Source organism: Somniosus microcephalus, chromosome 1 (assembly GCF_052327205.1).
Source record: "Somniosus microcephalus isolate GS21.2 chromosome 1, FLI_Smic_1.0, whole genome shotgun sequence".
NCBI lineage: Eukaryota > Metazoa > Chordata > Chondrichthyes > Squaliformes > Somniosidae > Somniosus > Somniosus microcephalus.
The window spans coordinates 401456744-401481627 of record NC_140987.1 but is presented as its reverse complement, the minus strand read 5'-3'; the positions used below and the strand labels follow the sequence as shown (position 1 = coordinate 401481627).

Genomic DNA, 24884 nt, shown 5'->3' with positions numbered 1-24884 from the left:
ACCTTTATAAAACATTGGCTAGGCCTCAGCTGGAGTATTGTTTTCAATTCTGGGCACCATACTTTAGGAATGATGTCAAGGCCTTAGAGGGGGTGCAGAAGAGATTTACTAGACTGGCACCAGGGATAACGAACTTCAGTTATGTGGAGAGACTAGAGAAGCTGGGATTGTTCTTCTTAGAGCAGAGAAGGTTAAGAGGAGATTTGATAGAGGTGTTCAAAATCATGAACCATTTTGATAGAGTAACCAGAGGACACAGATTTAAGGTGATTGGCAAAAGAACCAGAGGCAACATGAGGAAAAAAAATTACGCAGCATGTTGTGATGATCTGGAAAATGCTGCCTGAAAGGGTGGTGGAAACAAATTCAATAGTAACTTTCAAAAGGGAATTGGGTAAATACTTGAAGGGAAAAAATTACAGGGCTTTGGGGAAGAACAGGGGAGTGGGACTAACTGGATAGCTCTACCAAATGGCTTCCTTCTGCGCTGTATCATTCTATGATTCTATGATAAAGGGCAATGCTGTTTGATTGAAAACTATTATAAAACCCAGGATGGTTTGGAGTCTCCAAGCCTTTCTCTGGCTTGTGTCATAGATACTACAGTGAAGTCAGGAGGCTCACAGGCAGCAATGGGTATTAAAATAACATTCTTTAAATCGGTAATTGCACCTTTTGTTGATCTAATTACTGTAATGAACTCAAAGACACTAATGAGTGACCCACTCCAAACAAAAGCTTTGAACCTGGGAATTGGAATGCAACCTAACAAAAGTTAACATCCACAGAAGAGGGAAGAGAAAAACTTGGGAGTGGGGGTGGGGGGAATGATCGAGGCATAGTTAGGATGCACACATGTCTTTTAGCCTGGAATGTGAACAGAGAATCAGAGTATGAGGCTTGACTGTTGTTAGAAATTAACAGACTCCCAGCAAAAGTAGGTGATCTTGTGTTAATTATTTCCCTTGAAATGAATAAGTAACCACTTTGGTTTAGTAGGTAGTTGAATCTAGTTTGGTGAAGATAATGAATTACATTCACCTGAATCCCTATTCCTGTTTTCCAGGCAGCTTTATTGTTCCTATTTCCACGGTTGGAATTCTCCTTGGTAGTGTTATGGTGAAGAAATTTAAGATCTCAGATAAGAATTCTGCTTGCTTCTGTTGTGTCGTTGTCTTCATTTCCATCATTATATCTGTCCCCACTTTGTTTCTGGGTTGCTCAACACAAAGAATCGCAGGCATCAACGATAACTTCACTAACAGGTAATAGCATGCGCAGTAATGGTACCAGCTGGACTATTTTTCACATATTATCAGTATCACCACTGCTGTATATCATAAGCTACCTATATTGCCATACAGTATGTGACAAGTTAGCCGGCACAGACACGATGGGCCGAATGGCCTCCTTCTGTGCTGTGTCATTCTAAGTTATCCATACCACCAGCATCATATAACACATGCTAGTTAGACAACCCACACTGTATATCAAACCATATCCACACTGCCAGCATTGTATATCACACAATATTCATACCGCCCAAACTATAGATCATGCTGTATCCACATAGCATGCACTTAGATCTCATGGCATAGACAGCCCCCAATGTACATCACACAGTAATCATACCACCAGCAATGTACCTCACATATATTTACTGAGCCTGCATTGTATATCACATGGTATCCATACATCCTGCAACATTTATGACATGGTATCCATACAGCCTAAATGGTATATCACACAATATCCCTATTGCAGTACTGAATATGACATGTAATCCAGACATCCCACACCAAATATCATATGATATCCATATCACGTATTCCCCTACAATATGCTAGTGCCTTCCACTCTGTTTATCACATCTTTGGTATTAGCGCTCTGTTTATTTCAATCAATTCTAACATTTTTAACACAAATAAAATGTTTAATATCCTTGATTTTCCAAGGTGATTGTCCTTACCTCCTGCCATAACTTTGGCGGGAGATCGGCAGTTCACTTGGAGAAACAAAGTAAATGGCTGTTGATTCTCTGGGGGATCCATCGATCTCCTGCCGAAGTTATGGCGGGCGATTGGGACAATCTCCATGGAAATTCAGAGAACAGCAAAAATGTTTTTTTACACAGAGGGTTGTTAGGATGTGGAATACATTACCTGAGTTACTGGTCGAAGCAGAGACCATGTCAACACTTAAGAATAGGTTAGATGAGTGGTTGAAGGAAAAAGGAATAAAGGGTTATGAGAACAAGGGATTAGGACTAAGGCTCATGTAGAGGATAAACAACATGGATTGGTTGGGCCGAACAGCCTGTTTCCATGTTGTAATTTCTGTGTCATTCTATGTAACTCACATTTTTGTGTTCCAGAAATATTACCTCAGGCCTTGTTTCCTCCTGTAACATGAACTGCCAGTGTCCGGTCTCGGCTTTCAACCCAGTGTGTGGTGCAGATGGAGTTGAATATGTGTCTCCTTGCTATGCTGGCTGTAAAAAGCGTTTATTCAACATCACTACTAATAAAATCCAGGTATAAATGAAACCTTCTGACAGACATATACATATATTCATAAATGCATGGCTTTCAAGGTATATGGCTCACTGTGGTGGAATATGTAACAGATGAAAGCACCAAATAACATGAGTCATTTTGTTAGCTTATCACAACCATGTGCTTTGAGAATGGATTGTCCTTTCCAGATCTCAGTGACAAACCTGGATGTAGATTCCATTATTTAAAGTTAGTCAGTGAATATAAAGCCTGAAGTCGTTGGTTAAAGACCAGCAATTGTCCATGGAGTAGTGGGAGAGAGAGTTGGGGGGATTGTATCAACACAATTCAATGGATGAATTTAATCATATTATTGTGAAGTATTTTTTAATTTTATTTTGTTTAAACCCTTATTATTGAAATTAGAAATTTCAGCTATTGAGAAAAAAAACAGGATTGAAAATTTTCAGAAAAAGCTTTGCAGAAAGCATTTTGGGCGATTTTGTGAGTAAAGAACAATACAGTGTCTCTTGGTGGCCAGATTGTACAATTACAAGTGTCAAATTTACATTAATGATTTCCACGATAAATGTGGACATAGAAATTTATAATACAAAAAAGATTGACAGAAAAGTCTGATGAAAATAGTGACAACAGGAAGTAAGGTTTGTAGACATGAAGTACGGCAAATCTAAGATTGAAAAAAAATATAGATAAGGACATCAAATTTGTTAAAATTATCCTTAAATGTACTTGAATATAGATAAACTTGCACCACTTTTACCTGATTGACTGATTGTGACTGACTTCCAGCCATAATCCCCAGCCTGATTCATCATTAGTTGCAGCACACCAAGGAGAAAAAAGGTGATAAATTTGAACACATCTGCATGCCTGAGTCCAACTATCCTCCACCCTCTAACCCCATTTGCCTAAAGACTACATTTGGTCTTGATTCCCTGTGTGCAACACCATAGGAGATAGACTAGTAACTTTTAGTTTTAGGAGATTATAGACGTTGGGAGGGGGGGAGGGGAAATCAACATGGCCACTGAAAGAACTTTAAACTTTTTTTTCAGGGACATTGGGAGTTTTTTTGTGAATTCAATGCATGGGAGTACTTGCAAATCTATTATATAGATTTCATTCAATATCGTGACCACTGCATGAATAAGCAGCATGAAGACAGGACTTAGGCAGCATCTGTCCCAGGTGTAAGAGAAGTAATCAGCATTAGCATTCTAATATGTCTCTCTTTTCCTCAGCAGAATTACACAGATTGTGCATGCAGCGACTCTGCAGAGCCAGTGCCGTGCCACGTTCCTTGCTTACATCTTTTAATTTCATTCCTCTTCCTCCTCGGAGTCCTTATGCTGATATGTTGTCTGTGTTACACTCCATCATTAATGCTGGTTCTCAGGTACCAAATGAAACCTACGATTCCTACTATAGCATCCTGTACTATATAATACTGCAACCTATTCTAAGTGATGCTGCTCCTTATACAGCATGTTACTATACGTCATATTGTTCGTGTTACTATACTCTCTGTCATATTTGTGAAGACTTTCCAAAAGGAGCTGGTAAAACATCGAGTTAGGAACTGGGCTAAAGGCAGAGCTAATAGCAAAAATCAAATGCACTATGGAACTCTATGAATGCAGTTCTACTATTGCTGCACTCACGTGATTAGGTAGGTTTGAGTAGGTGTAATCTATATTGTTAAAAAAAAGTATCCTTTTTACCCATCTGTTATTTTGGGTGTTACTTTTCCTGCTTAAGTTAGGAACAGACTACCAAAATTTCTTGGGTACTGATGCTACCCATGGTGGGGTTGTGCAGGGGTGTATGTATTTGGTGAACAAAATTAGGGCACATGGAATTGGGGGTAATATACTAGCATGGATTGAGAATTGTTTAACAGGCAGAAAATAAAGAGTAGGGATAAACGGGTCTTTTTCAGGATGGCAGGCTGTGACTAGTGGGGTACCGCAAGGATCGGTGCTTGGGCCCCAGCTATTCACAATCTATATCAATGATTTGGATGAGGGGACTAAATGTAACATTTCCAAATTTGCTGATGACACAAAGCTAGGTGGCAGTGTTAGTTGCGAAGAGGATGTGAAGAGGCTTCAAGGGGATCTCGACAGGCTCAGTGAATGGGCGAGAACATGGCAGATGGAATATAATGTGGATAAATGTGAAGTTATCCACTTTGGTAGAAAAAACAGAAAGGCAGAGAATTTCCTAAATGGTGAAAGATTGGGGAATGCAGATGCTCAAAGGGACCTGGGTGTCCTTGTACATGAGCCACTGAAAGTGAATGTGCAGGTGCAGCAAGCCATTAGGAAGGCAAATGGTATGCTGGCCTTCAATATAAGAGGATTTGAGTACAGGAGTAAAGTAGTCTTACTCCAATTATATAGGGCCTTGTTGAGACCACACCTGGAGTACTGTGTACAATTTTGGTCTCCTTACCTAAGGAAGGATATACTTGCCATAGAGGGAGTGCAGCAAAGGTTCACGAGATTGATTCCTGGGATGGCGGGACGTTCGTATGATAAGAGATTGAGTAAACTAGGCCTGTATTCTCTTGAATTCAGAAGAATGAGAGGGGATCTCATTGAAGCATACAAAATTATTACAGGGCTTGATAGGGTGGATGCTGGTAGAATGTTTCCCTTGGCTGGGGAGTCTAGAACCAGGGGCCACAGCCTTAGGATAAAGGGTAGGCCATTCAGGACTGAGATGAGAAGACATTTCTTCACACAGAGGGTGGTGAATCTTTGAAATTCTCTACCCCAGTGGGCTGTGGAGGCTCAGTCATTGGGTATATTCAAAACAGAAGTCGATAGATTTCTGACTAGTAAGGGCATCAGGGGATATGCCGATAGGGCCGGTGAATGGAATTGAGGCAGAAGATCAGCCATGATCTCATTGAATGGCGGAGCAGCCTCGAAGGGCCGAATGGCCTACTCCTGCTCCTATTTCTTATGTTCTTATGTTCTTAAATTGCTCATCATCCACTTTTAAATCAGTCTGCGCTGTGGCTCTTCAGAGTGCTCTGATTTTCCAATTTAGTGTCTCAGAACTGGAGAGAGAGAGAGAGAAATAATCAGCTAGACAGACAGACAGAAAGTCAAGGAAAAAGAAATCCAGAAAGAGTAGAAACAGACTATGGGAGACAAATAGCTTGAGACGAGCATATGAGCAGAGAAACAGGTACATGAAAGCATATTTAATTTTTGTCTGCAAGCAATACTATGGGAGGTCAGCTAGTTCTACAATGATATTCTGGAGTTTCACTGCATGACCTTCAGTTCCAAAGCAACAACAACAATTTGCATTTATATAGCACCTATAACATAGTAAAACGTCCCAAAGCGCTTCACAGGAACATAATCAGACAAAAATTGACAATGAGCCGAAGGAGGAGACATTATGACAGGTAACCAAAAGCTTAGTCAAAGAGGTAGGTTTTAAGGAGGTAGTTAAAGGAGAGGTGGAGAGGCGGAGGTGTTTAGGTCGGGAATTCCAGAGCTAAGGGCCCAAACAGCTGAAGGCATGACCATCAAAATTTTTTTATTCATTCACAGGGTGTCGGCATCGCTAGCAAGGCCAGCATTTATTGCCCATCCCTAATTGCCCATCCCTAATTGCCATTGAGAAAGAGGTGGTGAGCTGCCTTCTTGAACCACTGCAGTCCATGTGGTGAAGGTACTCCCACAGTGCAGTTAGGTAGGGAGTTCCAAGATTTTGAGCAGCGACAATGAAGGAACGGCGATATATTTCCAAGTCAGGATGGTGTGTGACTTGGAGGTGGTGGTGTTCCCATGTTCCTGTTGCCTTCTAGGTGGTAGAGGTCGCGGGTTTGGAAGGTGCTGTTGAAGAAATGGTGGGGTGAAGGAAGTGGGGATGGACAAGAGGCCAGAGTTGGAGGAACGCAGAGTTCTCGGAGGGTTGTAGGGCTGGAGTTGGTTACAGAGATATGGAGGGGCGAGGCCATGGAGGGATTTAAACAGAAGGATGAGAATTTTAAATTGGAGGCATTGGTCGACCAGGAGCCATTGTAGGTCAACAAGCACAGGGGTGATGGGTGAACAAGACTTGGTGGAAGTTAGACTACGGACAGCAAAGTTTTGGATGAGCTTAAGTTTATGGACCAAGTTCTTCCCAATTTTCCCAATAGCTATTCACCTCCCTCAGAAGATTAGATAAATTGAGGAAAGACCAGGATAATGCAGACTATAAAGGGTCTGTTGAAAGGAGAAAACCTGATGAGCCAAGTGATCCCTACATTCTCAAAACATTGTGACCAATGATAATAGCTGTGTCCACAAAAGGATTGTTGAAGCGCCTTACTAAAGTAATTGGGACATTCTGAAGAATCCATGTCCTCACTCGCAATGCCATATCACCATCTGCAATATACTGCCGCAGTAGTAGTGGCAAAACATTGGTGTTGTTCCAAATACAGCTACGATCAGACATAGGGTTCTAGAGGCAGAAGTTTTAATGGGCCAAATAGCCTTTTCTCATCCCCGATTGTTCTTGCGTTCATGTCCCTTCAAAGCAAACTTGTGATCCGTGACCCCCACACCTCTGTTGAACCAGAAGTGACATACAATAGCTGTCACTTTAAATTGTTCTGTTTTATTTTTTCAGACAATGAAGATATAAAGCAATTCAAGAAAGATTTTTGATCAGCTTAGTGGAAATTCTAGGGCTAGATTTTCAGTTGCTTGCGCCAGCAGTTAGCGCCTTAAGAGAAGTGATTTCCGGGCGCTATGCGTGTAGCGCCCGGGCGCAGCGCAGTTTGCGCCCCGCCCCAAATTAAGTTGCCCGTTAGCGCCGGCGCAAAGTTTAGCGCCCGCCCGGATGCGCGCGCAGAAAATGACGTCACATCCTCGTGCAACGCCCTTTGGCCGCCCCGATTGCAAACTTCAGTCGGACCGCCCCATTGTGCGGCGGGCGGCCGGAGCGTTTGGAAAAAGGAACGCAACACAACCAGCGCGGGCCCCGGGGGGCGCTAATTAAAGGGAACGTCCTCTCCAGTATAAAGGCCATCCTTTTTTCAGAAAACAGTCTTGTGCAACGCATTTCTGGAGACACAACAAGGAGGATAGCTAACTGGTTTCAAGCAGCAAGAGCCAGGTATTTTTGGACTCAGGCAACAGCGCTGCAAGTGGCCATTTGGAAATTAGAGTGTTTGCCAGGATTTGATGGGGGTTGCATGGGGTGCCAACGCGGAGCTGCAGCTCCATGTCCGTAGGGCTCGCAGACGCATTGTGAGAGGGGCAGCCCTGGCTAGAGGCAGAGGGGGCTACAGGCGTCGGCCAGGTAGGCCTTACCCAGTCAGGCTATACCGCCAGCAGCGCTCCTACCTAAACATGAGTGCCGCGCGATGTGTTAAAAGGCTCCGATTCCGAAAGGGGGTGATTGCAGAGATCTGCCACCTGCTTCGCCGAGATCTGCGGCCAAAGCTCAGGTGCAGGACGTCTCTGTCGGTGGAAGTGAAGGTGACAGTGGCATTGAACTTCTATGCCACCGGCTCCTTCCAATACGCTGCTGGGGACATAGCAAACATCTCCCAGTACGGCGCGCATCGCTGCATCCGCCAGGTGACCGAAGCACTGTTCAGAAGGAGAAGCCAATTCATCTCCTTCCCCATGGCCCTGGAGAGCCAGCATCAGCGCGCATTGGGATTTTCCAGACTTGGGGAATTCCCCTTGGTGCAGGGCGCCATTGACTGTACGCATGTGGCTTTGCGGGCCCCTCTGGAGCATGGCGAGCAGTATCGCAACAGGAAGGGCTACCATTCTCTGAATGTGCAGCTGGTCTGTGACCACAAGCAGCGCATCATGGCAGTCAATGCCAGCTTCCCAGGCAGCAGCCACGATGCCTTTATCCTGCGGCAGAGTACTGTGCATGACATGTTCCAGGCACAGCCTCCCCCAAGAGGATGGCTACTCGGGGACAAAGGCTATCCTTTGTGCACCTGGCTCATGACCCCGCTCCGCGCGCCCAGGACCGCTGCTGAAGAGGCCTACAACGAGAGCCATCAAACCACCCGCAACATCATCGAGCTAACTATTGGGGTCCTCAAGCAGCGGTTCCGCTGCCTTGATCGCTCCGGAGGAGCTCTCCAGTATTCGCCGGACCGGGTCTCCCAATTTGTGGTGGTTTGCTGCATGCTACACAACCTGGCTATCCGCAGGACTCAGGCACTGCCACCTGACGTTGGACCAGCACCTCAGGAGGAGGAGCAGGAGGAGCATGAGGAGGAGGAGGAGGAGGAGGAGGAGGAGCAGGAGTACGTTCCCAGGAGGGAGCGACCAGGGCCAAGGGCCGCACGACGCCACCTTATTACACGGTACTTCTAAGCCCCCTGTCAGGGAATGGCCAGGGGCCATGAGGGAAGATGAATGCAGCCGCTCCGCAAGCCCTCAGCCGGCGAAGCCAACAAACACTAAGAAGAACAACCATGGAGACTGCATGAATAAAGATAATTTTTTATTACACAAAAATGAAAAGCCCTTCCCACATGAATCCCCAAAAACAATAAACGGGCCCCACAAAAAGCCCAACAAACGACTCACTCCCACAAACTGGGGAGGAGCCACTCCACCTTTATTGAAACCGGGCCTCAACGTCGGCCTAACGCAAAAAAAAAGCCCTCCAAAAGCACAACCATGGGCAAAATAAAGATGGCCACCGCCATATTAAAGGAAAGCTGGCCACACCCTCTACTGAGTGGCCCGCGAGGGCGAGACCTTGGCCAGCATTTTGCCTCCCCTGCCCTGCCTGCTGCTCCTTCGCAAGCTCTGCCCAGTGGCTGCTGCGAGGCTGGGGGAAGGCGCCTGAGGCTCAGATGCCCTTCCGCCAGATGCCGCTGGGGGGCGGCCTACACGGCGTTTGGGCCTCGAGGGGCCGTCTCCTGAGTGGCGCACCTGAGCCTGGCCACCATCAGCTGCAGCCGCTTGCCCTTGACGCCCCAGAGGGGGAATGGCGGCGACGGATGGCGCAATGTGGGCCAGCTGGCGTCTGGGATGCGCTGGCTGGTGCTGTGGCGCGGTGGCACTCGGCCGGGCCCGCACTGCAGGATCCGCAGCAATCAGCCGACGGCCGGCTTGCTGGGATGGTCCAGCGCGGCGCCTGCCCTGGCGATGCCTGCCTGAGACAGCGCGTGTGGCAGCAGTGAGTGGCCCTGTGGTCCTGGTGTGCGCGCGCATCACATCCGCCAGGGTCTTGACGGCATCAGTTAGCATGCGGCCAGTCGCGGCAGTTGCTGCCCCGAACTCGCGCACACTGGTCGCCAGCGACTTGATGGCCTCAGGCATGCGCCCCACCACGCTCATGAGCTCCGTGTGGCGCCGGTCCGAGTCGTCGGCCATCTGATCGAGCTTCCGCACCTCCTCCGAAGTGAAGGTGTCCGGACTGGAGTCGCGACTCTCCCGCTGGGGAGGAGGGGGGCGAACTAGGGGACCCTTGCCGCGTTGGTGACGGCGAGTGTGCCGAGCAGCAGCACTCCCCTCTGATCCTTCCCCCCTTTGGGGGGAAGGCCGCGGGCCACGCGCACGGCTGCTGGGTGGCTGGACGCCACTGGTCCCAGAAGCTGCATTGCCCTGCGACAGTTCCTCCAGGCACTCGTCCAGTGAGGAGGTGTCAAGCATTTCCTCCTCTCCTGCGGGACGTGACTGTTCCCCCGAAGGTCCGGCTTGCTCCTCCTCCTCCTCCTGGTTGGAGGTGCTGTCACTGGCAGCCTCAGGGTCCTGGTCGTCACCAGCTGAAAGCAGGAATGCACAAGAGTAGCTTCAGAGTGAGGAGACGGCGTCAGCGAGGGAGTTAGGACTGGTGGGATTCAGCGCATTGGTGGGACAGTGGCAAAGGAGGTAGCTCGGATGGGCCAGTGCGACGCGAGAGGGCCAAAAGGCGAGGTCCTTACCATTGCCGGGCAGTGGAGGGTCGGATACACCGCACGCTGTGGGGACAATCACACGGGCTCCCATGAGCACACACACGCGCTCCTCCAGCCGAGTGAGCTTCTGCAGCTTGGCGCGGCCACCCCTGGCACGGGCCTGGCGATTAAACGCTACTTTAGCCTGCAAGAGAAAGGACGGGCTGTAAGTGCGCAGTGAAGCCCTGATGTAGTGTGCACTGCCTCCCATGGTGGAATAGCTTGGACAGAGTGAAGCCCTGATGTAGTGTGCACTGCCTCCCATGGTGGAATAGCTTGGACAGAGTGAAGCCCTGATGTAGTGTGCACTGCCTCCCATGGTGGAATAGCTTGGACAGAGTGAAGCCCTGATGTAGTGTGCACTGCCTCCCATGGTGGAATAGCTTGGACAGAGTGAAGCCCTGATGTAGTGTGCACTGCCTCCCATGGTGGAATAGCTTGGACAGAGTGAAGCCCTGATGTAGTGTGCACTGCCTCCCATGGTGGAATAGCTTGGACAGAGTGAAGCCCTGATGTACTGTCCACTGCCTCCCATGGTGGAATAGCTTGGCCAAAGTGTAGAGTGCCGAATGGCCATTTGATGCTCATGACTGTCCCAATGCTGCTGGCTGAGGGCTGGCCAAAAGGACTTTCAGGTCCCTTTGCCCATCATGTCAGGTGTACATGCAAGAATGAGGAGGAGACTGGAAAGGCTACTCACCCTCACAATCCTGGTCAGATCGTTGTATTTCTTACGGCATTGTTTGTGGGTCCTGGGGGCCTCGCCGGTGAACGTCACCCTCTGGGCGATCTGCTTCCAGGCTTTGGTGTAGTCGTGGTGGGTTGGATTCCTCCCACTCTCTGGAAACAAGATCTTGCGCCTCACCTCCAGAGCTGTGACCATTATGTCCAGATCACCCTCTGAGAAGCGCAGGGCACGCTGACGGGCCTTCTCTGGCGTTGCCATGACTCCCTGGGGCTGAGCAGTAGTGTTGAGGCCTCTTTGCAAGGCTGCAGTGTGCAGGGCGTGGCAGCAGACCAATTCGTCCCTTCCCCCTTTAAGAGCTGGTCGGCACCACGGGGTCTGCTGTCAGTGCAAAAATGACCGCACCCGTGCTGCGCCCCGCCTGGGCGCTATCCCTCTGGACCGCCGGCTTAGCGCCTAAAGAGAGTAGTGGAACGCCTCTTTTAGCGCTCCACCAACCTCTTAGGGCGAAGCCACTGAATTCCCGGCAACGGGGCGCTACTTTGGGGCGGGCGCTAACTTCGGGCGGGCGCTAAAGCTAGCGCCCCAAAACTGCCTATACTGAAAATCTAGCCCCTAGTCTCTAACTTAATAGCAACACTAAATAAGAATATAAAAAAGCACGGCACAAGAAGAAGCCATTCATTTCATCAAGCCCATTTCTTCCACAGATGATGTACAATCTACCCAACTCTATCCAAACCACATTTCTCCCTACTTAGGGTTTATGTACAATGTGAGCACAAAAGGACTCACTCATTGAAGTCAATTATCCTGTTCATTCGTTTAACTGCCAATAGGACTGGAAGCAACCAGATATTCTCCCTTTTGCCTTAAATGAACACATTTATATTCCTTATGTACTGCCTCATATTTATCTCTGTTTTATAAAAGAAAAGATCATTAATGACTGTAAAGGCTCTTGGTTTCTTAGTTGTTGCAAAATTGTTTGTCCAATGTACAACCATGCTACCCAAGCTTATCCATGTAAGAAAAATCTTTCTTCTGGCACCTTCCATTATGAAAATAATTCAATTTTTTCTCTGATTCAGTTTAATGCTCCACAATTGTGGTCCTTATGCTACTAACCTTCACTTATTAGCAGCAAGCTCAAGGATATCTGTAGCATTGGGAGGGATTTTAACCCCCCCCACCCCCAGGCCAGGTGGGGATTAAAAATAAAAAAATTGGGCAATCCGACCCCAACCCACCCACTTCCAGTTTTAACGGAAGTGTGTTGGGGAATGGGCGACCAACCCACTCTCACAAAGCGGGTTGGTCACTAAAATATTTTAAGGAGGCTACATCCCTCCAATTTAACTTAACTTTTAATTTTAATGCCTGTAGGCCGGGTTTCCTGAAGGGAGGCATGAAGGGCCAGATCCATCAGGTAAGTACATTTACAGCACTGCTTGTGGGCCACGAGGAGCAGTGTGCTTCCACCCGGCCCACCAAGCTTACCTCCATGCAATCAGGGATCCCTGCGATCGGCCAACTCACCCCGCGCGATGTCCGACTCCCCGCTGCCATGTCATAATTTGCTCCTCTCCCCCAGCTGCCTTCCCAGCCGACAGCCAGTCAGACTGTCAATCTGACTGGCTGCGGCCGGGAAACCTATTGAAAACATTAAAAACAGGTCCTGTCATTAAATTTGTCAGGACCATCAGGATGGCTGTAAATCCTCCCCCCGCCCACTCGCCAAGGCTTCTTCGGCAGCACCCCCCAAACCTGCGACCTCTTCCACTTAGAAGGACAAGGGCAGCAGGTGCATGGGAACACCATCACCTCCAAGTTCCCCTCCAAGTCACGCACCATCCTGACTTAAAAGTAGATCGCCGATCCTTCATCGTCGCTGGGTCAAAATCCTGGAACTCCCTCCTTAACAGCACTGGGACTACCTTCACCACACGGACTGCAGCGATTCAAGAAGGTGGCTCACCACCACCTTCTCAAGGGCAATTAGGGATGGGCAATAAATGCTGGCCTTGCCAGCGACGCCCACATCCCATAAACGTATAGAAAAAAAAGTTCCCGCTTTTCAGTTATCAACCAGGCCATTATCTCTGCTGCAAAAATATAAATATCTTTACAATGGATGGTGTTAGGAACTTTAAGAGGCGGTCTTGCATGGTTCTTCAATGTACATGCAGTGCTGTTCTAGAAACATAGAAGATAGGAGCAGGAGTAAGCCATTCCGCCCCTCGAGCCTGCTCCGCCATTCAATGCGATCATGGCTGATCATCCAAATTCAGTACCCGGTCCCTGCTTTCTCCCCATATCCCTTGATCCCTTTAGCCTTAAGAAATATATCCAACTCCTTCTTGAATATATTTAATGTATTGGCCTCTACTGCCTTCTGTGGTAGAGAATTCCACAGGTTCACCACTCTCTGGGTGAAGAAATTCCTCCTCATCTCAGTCCTAAATGGCCTACCCCTTATCCTTAGACTGAGAGAGGTAGGAAATACCTCAATCCTCAATAATAAATATCATCAGAGTTTAAACCTTATGAATGAGTGACAGGAGATTGATCAGGGACCAATTACTTCAACATCATCTGTTTTCTCATCAACTTTAGGGCAGTGTCCAAGGAAACCACATCATTTGCGGTCGGAATTCAGTCTGTCTTACTCCAAGTACTGGGTAACCATTGTTTATTTATCTGTCTGTTCAGAATGTTACTGTGATGGGAAGTGTGGTGTATGTGCCTTTAAGAGCAATTATGGTGTATGTGCCTTTAAGAGCCCCAGGTGTGCGTAATGCCGGTAATTGCCACTTGGGCTATATAAGCCTGTGTATTGTGTATATCCTTTAGAAACCCCCCCCCAGACTTGCTTAGTAAATACCTATGAACCAACTCCTGTCTTCAGTGTCTTTATCTACACACGGACACTACAGTGGCGACGAAGTGGAAACGGACTTACCTGCAATTCGGCAGCACCTCAAGGACATCGATTCCTCCAGCGTCCAGAAGACTCAAGGAAGTAAGAGAAACTGTGGTTTCACCAGCTGGCCAAGCTGGTGACAGGTACTGCGCTAATCCTTCCTGGGCGTCAGGCTGGAGCTCCAGCGGCGGGCTCTACAGCTGAGACAGGCAGCGAAATCGGAGGCAAGCAATAACGGACTGGGAGGGTGCACTCAAGAGACGGCCGGCGCGGCAAGCAGGTCAGCGTTTAGACCTCTGTCGGGAACGAGTCTCCAACAGTGAATAAACGGAAACCACAGTAAAACAGCATTGTTATCGGTAGCAGCGGCGGGAAAGCGCGGGAAGCGCCATATCGTTGCTACAGAGAGAAAAAAAAAAGCGCGGTAAGCGCCATATCTTTTCTGAAATGCCTAAATCTGGTAATATTGAGGCTTTTGATGGCGAAATAGAAGATTGGACCACATACGTGGAAAGAGTAGAGGTTTATTGCACTGCAAATGGAATAACAGATGAAAAAAAAGCTTCAGTACTTCTGAACTTAATGGGCGCGAAGACATACGGGCTGTTACGAAATTTAATCACTCCAGCCAAACCAAAGGACAAGACTTTTAAAGAAATTGTTGATACCCTGCAGGAGCATTTAAACCCAACACCGCTGCTGATAGTGGAACGATTCAAGTTCTTCAAGAGAAATCAACACAACAATGAAAGTAACGCTGATTACCTAACCGAATTAAGAAAGCTATCAAAGTACTGCCAATTCGGAGCAGGACTATCGGATTATCTTCGAGACAAATTTGTTTGCGGTCTCTTAAGTGAAGGAACACAAAAAAAACTGCTTTCTGAAAAAGATTTAACATTGGACAAAGCTTTCAGTATGGCTGTATCATACGAAGCAGCAGCAAAAGGAGCTGCAGAGATACAACAAGAGACACAGGACTTCGGCACCCATAAAATGACACAGGAGTTCGGAAGATGTTATCGCTGCGGCAGATCCACCCATAACCAGAGGGACTGCTGGTTCAAGGGCAAAGCATGCAGGCAATGTGGTAAGATTGGACACATTGCATGGGTATGCCAATCTGGACAAAATAAATCCACTGACAGAAAACAAAAAATCAATAAAGAAAAGTACAGGAAGGTACAAATGATGACGGACAATAGCTCCGAAGACCAGAATAGCGATAGCGACTCCGGAAACAAGAGACTAAGCTGTCTCAAATTACATAATGTACTTGCCAAAGAGGATTACCAAACCATTTGGGTTACCCTCACAATAGCAGGGTCCCCAGTTAAAATGGAGCTAGATACAGGATCAGCTCTAACCGTAATAAATCGACGAGATTACGAGAGGCTATTTTCGCATATACCTCTAAAAGACACATCCATTATCTTAAAAACATATACGGGGCAGAAAGTATACCCCAAAGGAAAAATAAGGGTGCCTGTGGTATACAACGGCAAAGAAATACAAAAGTTGTATTTATACATTCTACAAGATGGTGGTCCACCGTTGTTGGGACGTGAATGGATAAGGAAGATACGTTTAGACTGGCACTCCATTCAGGCACTGACGGTGACCAGTAAGGAAAAAAACAATGATGACATCATACCTGAACGATTAAAAGACATCTTGGCCAACGCCAAAGAAGTGTTTCAAGAGAAACTAGGAACCTTGAAAGACATCACCGCCTCAGTAAAAGTGGAAGATACAGCAATTCCAAAATTTTTTAAGGCAAGACCGGTGCCATACGCAATACGTCCGGCAGTCGAGGCAGAGCTGGAGAATTTGGAAAAGGCAGGCGTATTATCCAAAATAGATTGGAGCGAATGGGCAACACCCATCGTTCCAGTCATGAAAAAAACATTGAAAAATAACTCTGAGGAACAGGAAAAAATTCGCATCTGTGGGGACTTTAAGGTGACTGTAAACCCGGTCCTTCACACGGTACAGTATCCTCTTCCGAGGATAGAAGATATTTTCGCCTCACTATCCGGAGGGAAACGTTTCACAAAAATTGACTTGGCACAGGCATATCTACAGATGGAGGTTGAGGAGACCTCTAAAAAGTATCTCACAATAAACACACACAAAGGCCTGTACCAGTACAATCGACTGGTTTTTGGAATAGCATCAGCTCCAGCTATCTGGCAAAGAGCTATGGAGCAAGTCCTGCAAGGGATTCCGGGGACTCAATGCTACCTAGATGACATCCTTATAACAGGAGAAAACGACAACGAGCACCTTGCCAATTTGGAGCAGGTGCTCACTAGGCTGAAAGAACGGGGCCTACGAGCAAATCGCCCCAAGTGTGAATTTTTCCAAAATCAGATATCATATTGTGGCCACATAATTAATAAGGAAGGGTTGCATAAGTCACCTGAAAAAATTGAAGCAGTTATAAAAGCCCCAGCACCTGAAAATGTTTCACAATTAAGGTCATTCCTGGGATTAATAAATTACTATCATAAATTTTTACCGAACTTATCAACTATTCTACACCCTCTTAATGATCTTCTACAGACAGGAGTGATTTGGAAATGGAACGAAGACTGTAAACGTGCCTTCCATAAATGTAAAGACTTAATCACATCCGAGAAAATTTTGGCTCATTACAACCCATCACTACCAATCAGACTGGCGTGCGATGCATCCCCTTACGGCATAGGAGCGGTATTGTCCCATAGATTCCCTGATGGCTTGGAACGGCCGATAGCTTTTGCGTCACGCTCATTGAACTCAGCTGAGCGTAACTATGCCCAGATAGACAGGGAAGCACTCAGCCTGGTATGGGGAGTGAAGAAATTCAACCATTACCTACACGGACAAAAATTTACCTTGCTGACTGACCATCAACCCCTCATCTCCATATTCAACCCTAAAAAAGGTGTCCCCATTATGACGGCACAAAGACTACAGAGGTGGTCCCTTTTTCTAGGGGCACACCAATACAACATTGAATACAAAGGGTCAAAACAGCATGGGAATGCTGACGGTTTATCACGCCCACCGTTGCCAACGATAGAAGAGGCACCTACAGTAGACCCAGTAGAGATATTCCACTCTACCATAGTGGAATGTCTACCGGTGACAAATTCTGCCATTGAAAGGGAGACAAGAAATGACCCTACTCTCTCACGGGTCTACGATTTAACAGTGAAGGGATGGCCAGCACATGGCGAACCACTGTTGCCAGCATTCTCGCAAAGAAGAGAACAGCTGTCAGTGTGCCGAGGAACCTTGATGTGTGGATCCAGAGTGGTGATTCCACCCAAACTCCAGGATAAAGTGCTAAAGGAGCTTCACGAGGGGCATCTGGGTGGAGTGAAAATGAAGAACCTAGCTAGGGCGTTTGTATGGTGGCCAGGTATCGATGGAGACATCGAAGACATGACCAAGAGCTGCCTAGGATGCCAGAAGGTCCAAAATGCTCCGCCACAGGCCCCTCTACATCCATGGGAGTGGCCCTCATCTCCCTGGCAAAGGGTGCACATCGACTTTGCTGGTCCATTTATGGACTCGATGTTCTTAATCGCAGTTGATGCACACTCCAAGTGGCCGGAGGTAATAAAGATGTCCTCCACCACCACGGAAAAAACCATCACAGTATTAAGGACCATATTTGCCAGGAATGGGCTGCCGGAGCAGATATGTTCTGATAATGGACCGCAATTTGTGTCCGAAGAATTCAGAAAGTTCTTAAAGAACAATGGGGTAAAGCACTACACGTCCGCCCCATACCATCCCGCCACCAATGGATTGGCTGAAAGGTTTGTCCAGACCTTCAAGAAGGCCATCAAGGCCATGGGTAATGAAGACATAAAACTTCAGCACAAGGTGGATAACTTCTTATTTGCATATAGGAATGCAACGCATATGGTTACTAACCAAACTCCCGCCATGATGTTCTACAATAGAAACCTAAGATGCCGGCTGGATTTGGTCAAGCCCAACATCCGAAGGGACGTGGAGAACCGGCAGTTTCAGGGCATGAATGAAAGGCCAACTAGGGCCTTCCAGATAGGCCAACCGGTTTTGGCCCGGGACTACCGTACCGAGAAATGGCAGCCTGGAACTATCTGCACACGATTAGGACCACTGATGTATACCGTGGACATCGGAGACAGCATAATAAGGCGCCATGCTGACCAAATCATCAAGTCATCCAAAAAGGGACAACCTACACCACCACTCTATACATCTAACGATGAAGTAGAGATACCCATATCTACCTCCGATCCGGTGATACTGGAGCCCGATGAACCCGACACTGGCCTTCAAGCCGAATCAGCCTTGCCAGAAGAACCTACTACACCACCAGAAACTACTACACCCCCGAGGCGTTATCCGGACCGAGTCAGGAAGCCTCCTGAGAGACTAACTTATAATTAATTAATACAGCAATGTATATTATTTTGCATATAACATGTAATTAATAATTACTTAAAATATGATGTACTAGTTAGCTAGAAGGGGAGGAATTATGGTGTATGTGCCTTTAAGAGCCCCAGGTGTGCGTAATGCCGGTAATTGCCACTTGGGCTATATAAGCCTGTGTATTGTGTATATCCTTTAGAACCCCCCCCCCCCCAGACTTGCTTAGTAAATACCTATGAACCAACTCCTGTCTTCAGTGTCTTTATCTACACACGGACACTACAGGAAGTAGTACAGCATTTTCCACTGAAGCTTCACTGTCTCTTGCCTCCTCATTTCTATGGTTATTTTGACTTACTCTCATCCTCTATATTTAGACAGATTCTGGCAGTTAAATTCTTCTTTAAATGAAGAACTGGAGAATGCCTATTTCTCTCCATAATTGACAACAACTCATGAAATTGCAGGAATGAGCAGCTTTGAAACAGACATTTTAACAATTTTGTTAATAAGTTGATAATTACAGAGAAAACAGGCAGTCTTCCAATTTCATTAAAAGAGAGATTTCACACTGGAATTGTTGAGTTTCATTCTTAGATGCTGTCCACTGTCGTCATGATTCATCTCGCTTAGATATCACTGGACTGAAAGGCCCTCGCCCCACCCCAAATAATCATCTCCTAGCTGCAGGGCTTCTTTACTGACCCCTTCCTAACTTCAGGACTCTTCTGCTGATCCTCTTCTGATTGGAAGGATCACCTGCTGAGCTCCTCTTGAGAGCAGCCAGTCTGCTTTTTCGCTTGGTCAAGCAGGAAGATGAGAATATAAAGCGGGGAGAAGAAACCTTCAACAGCTCATCCCCATTGCGCGGTCTATGATTCTTCAGCTAATGTTTATGTCATTGCTCTTTTGCAGGTTGGCTTCCTGGTCCTATCCTGTTTGGAGTTATTATTGACAGCACCTGTATCCGGTGGGAGTACAAATGTGGATACATGGCTTCTTGCCAATATTATGACAATGACCTTTTCCGTATAAGGTATTGAGAAAAGACATTCCTCTTTATATTGGATCATCTCACTGTCCAATTCACATCTGAGCAACAGCATAAAAGATGCAAAATAAATGAGTACAGGACCTCTTCACAGAATAAACCATTCACAAATCAGACCCATGAGTCCAGATTTTCCGATTGGGAACATTCAATTTGTATGTTCAAATTGAGCAATCACAATTGGAAAAGTGGGTGGAATCTGTTGCACTGGATCTCCACTCATTTTACATCATGTGAACAACAAGGAAACAAAAAAATAGTCATTAATGGTTGCTGGATAGAGATTTGGCAGCAGCTTGTAAGTTGGCTTTAATATCATTTTCAAATGACCTCAACCTTTGCCATTATACCTAGGAATGGTAGATGCCTGTGTTATACAGACATTAAATATGGCAAGCAGTAATGAAGGAAAATGTGGCAAATAACATCAGAATGCCATTACGCCTTCATTAAAATATGTCTCCACAAAAGTGGGTGGGTATTTCTGGTGCCCACTGTTACTTCTGGGGATCGGTACAGCAGGCCACCAAACCATTTTCCACCCCCACTGTCCCTGAACATGGAGTCTTTCTGCCAATTGTTCTGATTGTTCTTTTTTGCTCCAGTAACATTACTGCTACCAATGAGATTTGCAATGAGAATACACTCTCTGACATCTTTGGAAGAATAGGAGGACCAACAGAGGGATGCCAGCCAGGTTGTACTGCACAAGAGGTACTCTGTGCCCAACTGCCACTACCCACATGCCTACATCCACAATCAAACGTGAACATACATCACTTTGGAAGATGATTGGTTCATGTGGAAGCTCCTTTTTCAAATAAAACACTACGAAGATATGTCAATGCCTGACTAACTGTAATGTTGGATGCCTCCTCAGAAGCACCTCAATTATGGGCAATAAATGCTGGCCTTGCCAGTGAAGCCCACATCCATGAACAAATAAAAAAAAGTATGTCATGTTTTCTGTGGCACTATATGAAAGAAGGCATTCTAGGGTGATCAAAAGTCAGCACTGCCTGGTTGGCTGCAGCTGCCAAGATGCCACCAACCTGACGGATGATTTTCCTAACTACTGCAGATGGGTGATGCTCGCTTCTCTGAGCACAAAGGTCATGAAACAGGGATGGAGAACTGTTGCGCTGTATCTCTGCCCCTTTAGCATTGCCTCAAGATATTCAGGGCTTTCTTGTTGGGCAGAACTGGATCATGGAGAACTGTCTTATCAACAATTACTACTTGCATTTATATCGTGTCTTTAACATGGAAAAATGTCCCAGAGTTCAGGTCATCAGAGAACTAGATGCAGAGTAATGGCATCTCCTGCAAAGACACCTGAACCTACCATGCAGCATAAAGTTGGCACTTCCAATAACAGTAACAGTAAGCTGGAGCCTGAAACTTGGTTCCACCTCCTGCAGGCATGGTACATTACTGACCTATGGGGATGGTGCCATTAAGTTGCACAGGCAACTTCTCCTCATAACTATTTTGTGCACCACAATCTACACTTTAGCTGCCATCAAACAAGATGCTGGGCTGCTCAGTTACTCGCCTGCAGACTCATGCTTGCATCTAGGGTTTCCTTTCCCTTAATTTCTGCTGGTCACTTTTTAGTTGTTTCTCCCTTCAGCCTTGGCAAAAGATGCCCATGGACTGAAAAGCCTTTCCAAAGGCTTTCAGAATTTTTGTCACCCTGTTGCAACAGTCCCTTTAAATTGTCTCAATCTGTTTAAATTTCACTTATATGCAATTTTCCACTCCCACCATTAGGGTGCAAACTGAACTCGTCCAAATCTGCACCTGGTGCTGTGGTTAATTCTAATAATGAACTGACCTCGGAAAATTGGGTGTAAATAGCAGACATTCATTTGTGTCAGTGAAAATTCCATTTCTAACCATTTGAGCATAACCTATGCTCACATTGGAATAATTAGGCTACTGCTTTTTAAATTAAGAAAGCAAAACAGATCAACAGGTCTACATGGGCAGATCTCCCCACTGTAATCCTCTACTGTTTAGTCTGTTGCACAGTACATCTCCCACTGTAATCCTGTATGGTTTTGTGTATTTAACCAAGTACATTTTCCCCACAATAATGCTGTACTATTTATTATATTTACATAAGCATATTTCCCCATAATCCAGTACTATTTAGCATACCTACATGAGTACATATCCCTACAGTAATACTGTATTGTTTAGTATGTTTACATGAGCTCATTTCCTTACCGTATTCCTGCACTGTTTAGTATATTTAGTAATACATTTCCCTACTGAATTCCTACACCGTAATCCTTCACTGTTTAATGTATTTATGAGTAAATTTCTCCACAAAAACCCTGTATTGTTAGTATATTTCCTACAGTAATATTGGAGGTAAATAATGTCTGATATATTTTTCCTTGACTCAACTACATTTGTCCATAACTCTGCATTGTTTCTTTTATTTACACAAGTATATTTATTTCCCCTTAGTAATTTAGCAGTATTTATTTACATGACTATGTTCCCCCACACTAATCCTATACTACAGATTGCATGCTATTACCTCCCATTTTTCATGTAAATTGCTACATTATGATAGCACAGGAGGTTAAACCAAACAAATCTTCGATGATTTAATGTTCTCTCTGTCCTTTCTCAGGTTCATGGGTTTCCAGATTATTTTCCTAGTAGTCACTTTCATGTGCTTTCTCGTCGTTTACTACATAATGCGAAACAATCCACCCAAGATTACGGACACAACAGCAAAAGAGAAATGTGCAGAGTTTGTGAAGTTATAAGAACGCAGAGTTGTACAAAAGCAATTTATGAAGCTTCATTTGACATGAGGCACAAAACAAAGGTTGACTGCGAATGCAGTTAGCCCACACACACAGCTACTAAATTTATGTATACACACTGACACTTATAGACGTGTTAATATTTTCTATTACATGTGCACATACGTTCAGAATATATTTGGATAGCTAATGTACACATATAGATACATAGAGGGCTCTCTGTATTTGAGGGGTGTCTACTGGGGTTTCTCTGTGTTATGGTTTCCCTGTTTTTGAGAGGAGTCTCTATTGGGGAAGATAGCATTTAAAAAATAGCACATGCTGTCAATCTGAAATAAAAATAAAAGGTACATAAGAAAATCCAGAAAAATATTAGGTAATTTGGCCCATCAAATCATCAAACAGGGGAGTGGGACTAATTGGATAGCTCTTTTAAAGAGCTGGCACAGGCACAATGGGGTGAATGGCCTCCTTCTGTGCTGTATGATTCTATCAAAACCACACCATCTGGAGGCCATGTATGATTGTTCTATCATGGACTTCCCTTCCACACTGCATGTTGATCCCCTACTTTAGGAAAAACTAAAGGACATGTTCCATCATTGAGTGCTCCTCGAGAGTGCAGGATGGGAAATCATTGGCCTGCAGCTCATTAATTCCTTCCATTACCTGCCTCAAAAAAAATCAAGCAGTGTTGTTAATATCTCAAAAAAACGCAAACCCTTTCTTAACAGATATTTTTCCAAACCCCTTTTAAAGATACCAACTGACCCCAAATTAACTACCTTCTCTGGGAGTTTCTCCCACATATACACTGTGGGAGAAAACAGCTTTTTCTAATCTTTAACCTTACTTGAGGCTTGTTAATTTTGTATTTGAGTTCTCTAGTCTATGCGCACAGTCCAAGTTAAATAGCTTGTGACATGAATCTTGTCATTCATGTGGAAATGACTTATGAAATGATACTGGGCGGCCTGCTGGTGGCGCTGTCCAGGGAGAGTATAAATACTCGGGCATGGGCCCAGCTTGCTCAGGACATTCTTTAACAGGAACTAGTGAAGGACACAACTAGATCTCCATTTTGAAAAACAGTTGATTAAAGCCTTGTTTAATACTTAGACCAAGTGCCTAGTAGTTTTCTTACGTCAGCTTGCTTATTTCAACCTCATCTGTATTTTGTACTATCTTTTAATATTTTGAAGATCTCTATCATGTCTCCCCTCGAGCTTTTGCCCAGCAACAGCTTGAGTCATTCTTCATAACGTAACCCCTAAAGCCTCGATTTTTCCTGGTTACTCTTTTCTGAGTCCTTTCCAATGTATGAAGTAGGGTGGCCATAAAGCAGAAATGACCTCACTCTTGATCTACACAATGTCAGTATAACTTATAGTGGAGTGCCCTCCACGTGTAGCCCAGTTTGCCTTATTAATAGCTGCCTCACACTGATCAGATGCGTTCAGAGAATGATCAATGATCATGCGTAAGACATTTTTCTTTTCAGCTATGCAAAGCATTGGGATTAACTTGCCTGGCCACACAATTTCCTACTAAATTAGTTTAGGCAGCCCAACCCCTCCTTGAACTCTTAGTGATGTTGCTCTTTAGGGGAGGTACTTGATTCCATTCCAGTGGGAATAGGCTTGCCTGGCTCGATAATGAAACTGGCCAATCTAAAATAGGACCTCGTCAAGGGGATTCTGTTATTTTAGTTCGTTTCTTTTGTTTATAACTAGTTTGGGTGAAATTTTAAATGGTATTGCCCCTTTGGGGAGGCAGCCAATTGAATCCATGTGGGGTTAGGTTTAGCCCAATCCAGTAGTTGTATATGAGCCTATTTTAGTATAGGATCCTATCATTTCATGTTATGATTTTATTATTTTATAACTCACATTATTTTTTTTGTTTGAAAACAGTTTGGGTTAGTCATGCCCCCTGAAATTTTAAAGGTAACATCCCTTTAAGGGGCAGCACCTGTTGAATCCCGATGGGATTGGATGTTGCTTAATCCCATAGCTCCAATAGTTAATGTAAAATGAATAACTTGTTATATGTGTTTATTGTTCCTGTATGCATTACCCTACATTTGTCCACATTAAAATCTATTAAAATCTATTTTCCATATGTCCATATATAATATTTACCAAGCCACGCATTCGGAGCGGGGGGTTCGAGGAGTTAGGAAGGGCACGCCTGGAAGTACGGGTTTCCCTAACATCTTGCGGTATCTAACTGCAGGGCAGCTTTAAATTTTTTTTTCCAGGTTTCCTGCCCAACAGCCAGCCTGATTGCCAGGCTGATTGCCTGTCGGGCGGGAAAGCCTGCAGCACAAGGATGCAGCAGAGGAGCAGGTAGGTCTAGGATGGGGGAGGGGGAGAGATTGCAGGGAGGGGGAGAGCATGATTGGGGGGTGAGTTGGTGGTCCCTGGCGGGCATATATCATGGTCTGGGGGTAGAGCATGCTCACGGGGGAGAGGTGGTGGTCGCGGTGGTGGTGGGGGGGTACAGCGTGGTCAGGGCGAGATCACAAGGGTCAGTGATCGTGGGAGGAGATCGGAGGGCTGGAGCTCG

At 45.6% G+C, this 24884-nt stretch overlaps 2 protein-coding genes across 2 annotated transcripts in view; both read left to right on the top strand.

The window, feature by feature from the left end:
• Positions 1–2540, top strand: part of LOC147125149 (solute carrier organic anion transporter family member 2B1-like) — a 63020-nt gene extending 60480 nt beyond the window's left edge. The window contains exons 9-10 of the mRNA XM_085992311.1: positions 1067–1265; positions 2375–2540. Of these exons, the coding sequence (XP_085848437.1) occupies positions 1067–1265; positions 2375–2540 (365 nt within the window). The remainder of the gene's footprint in view (positions 1–1066; positions 1266–2374) is intronic.
• Positions 2541–3763: 1223 nt separating this feature from the next.
• LOC147125148 (solute carrier organic anion transporter family member 2B1-like) lies at positions 3764–24422 on the top strand. The gene is made up of 4 exons (XM_085998208.1): positions 3764–3915; positions 13754–13818; positions 19395–19515; positions 22178–24422. The coding sequence occupies exons 1-4, from the start codon at positions 3866–3868 to the stop codon at positions 22314–22316; spliced, it is 375 nt and encodes a 124-aa protein (XP_085854334.1). The 5' UTR covers positions 3764–3865; the 3' UTR covers positions 22317–24422.
• The last annotated feature ends 462 nt before the right edge of the window (positions 24423–24884 follow it).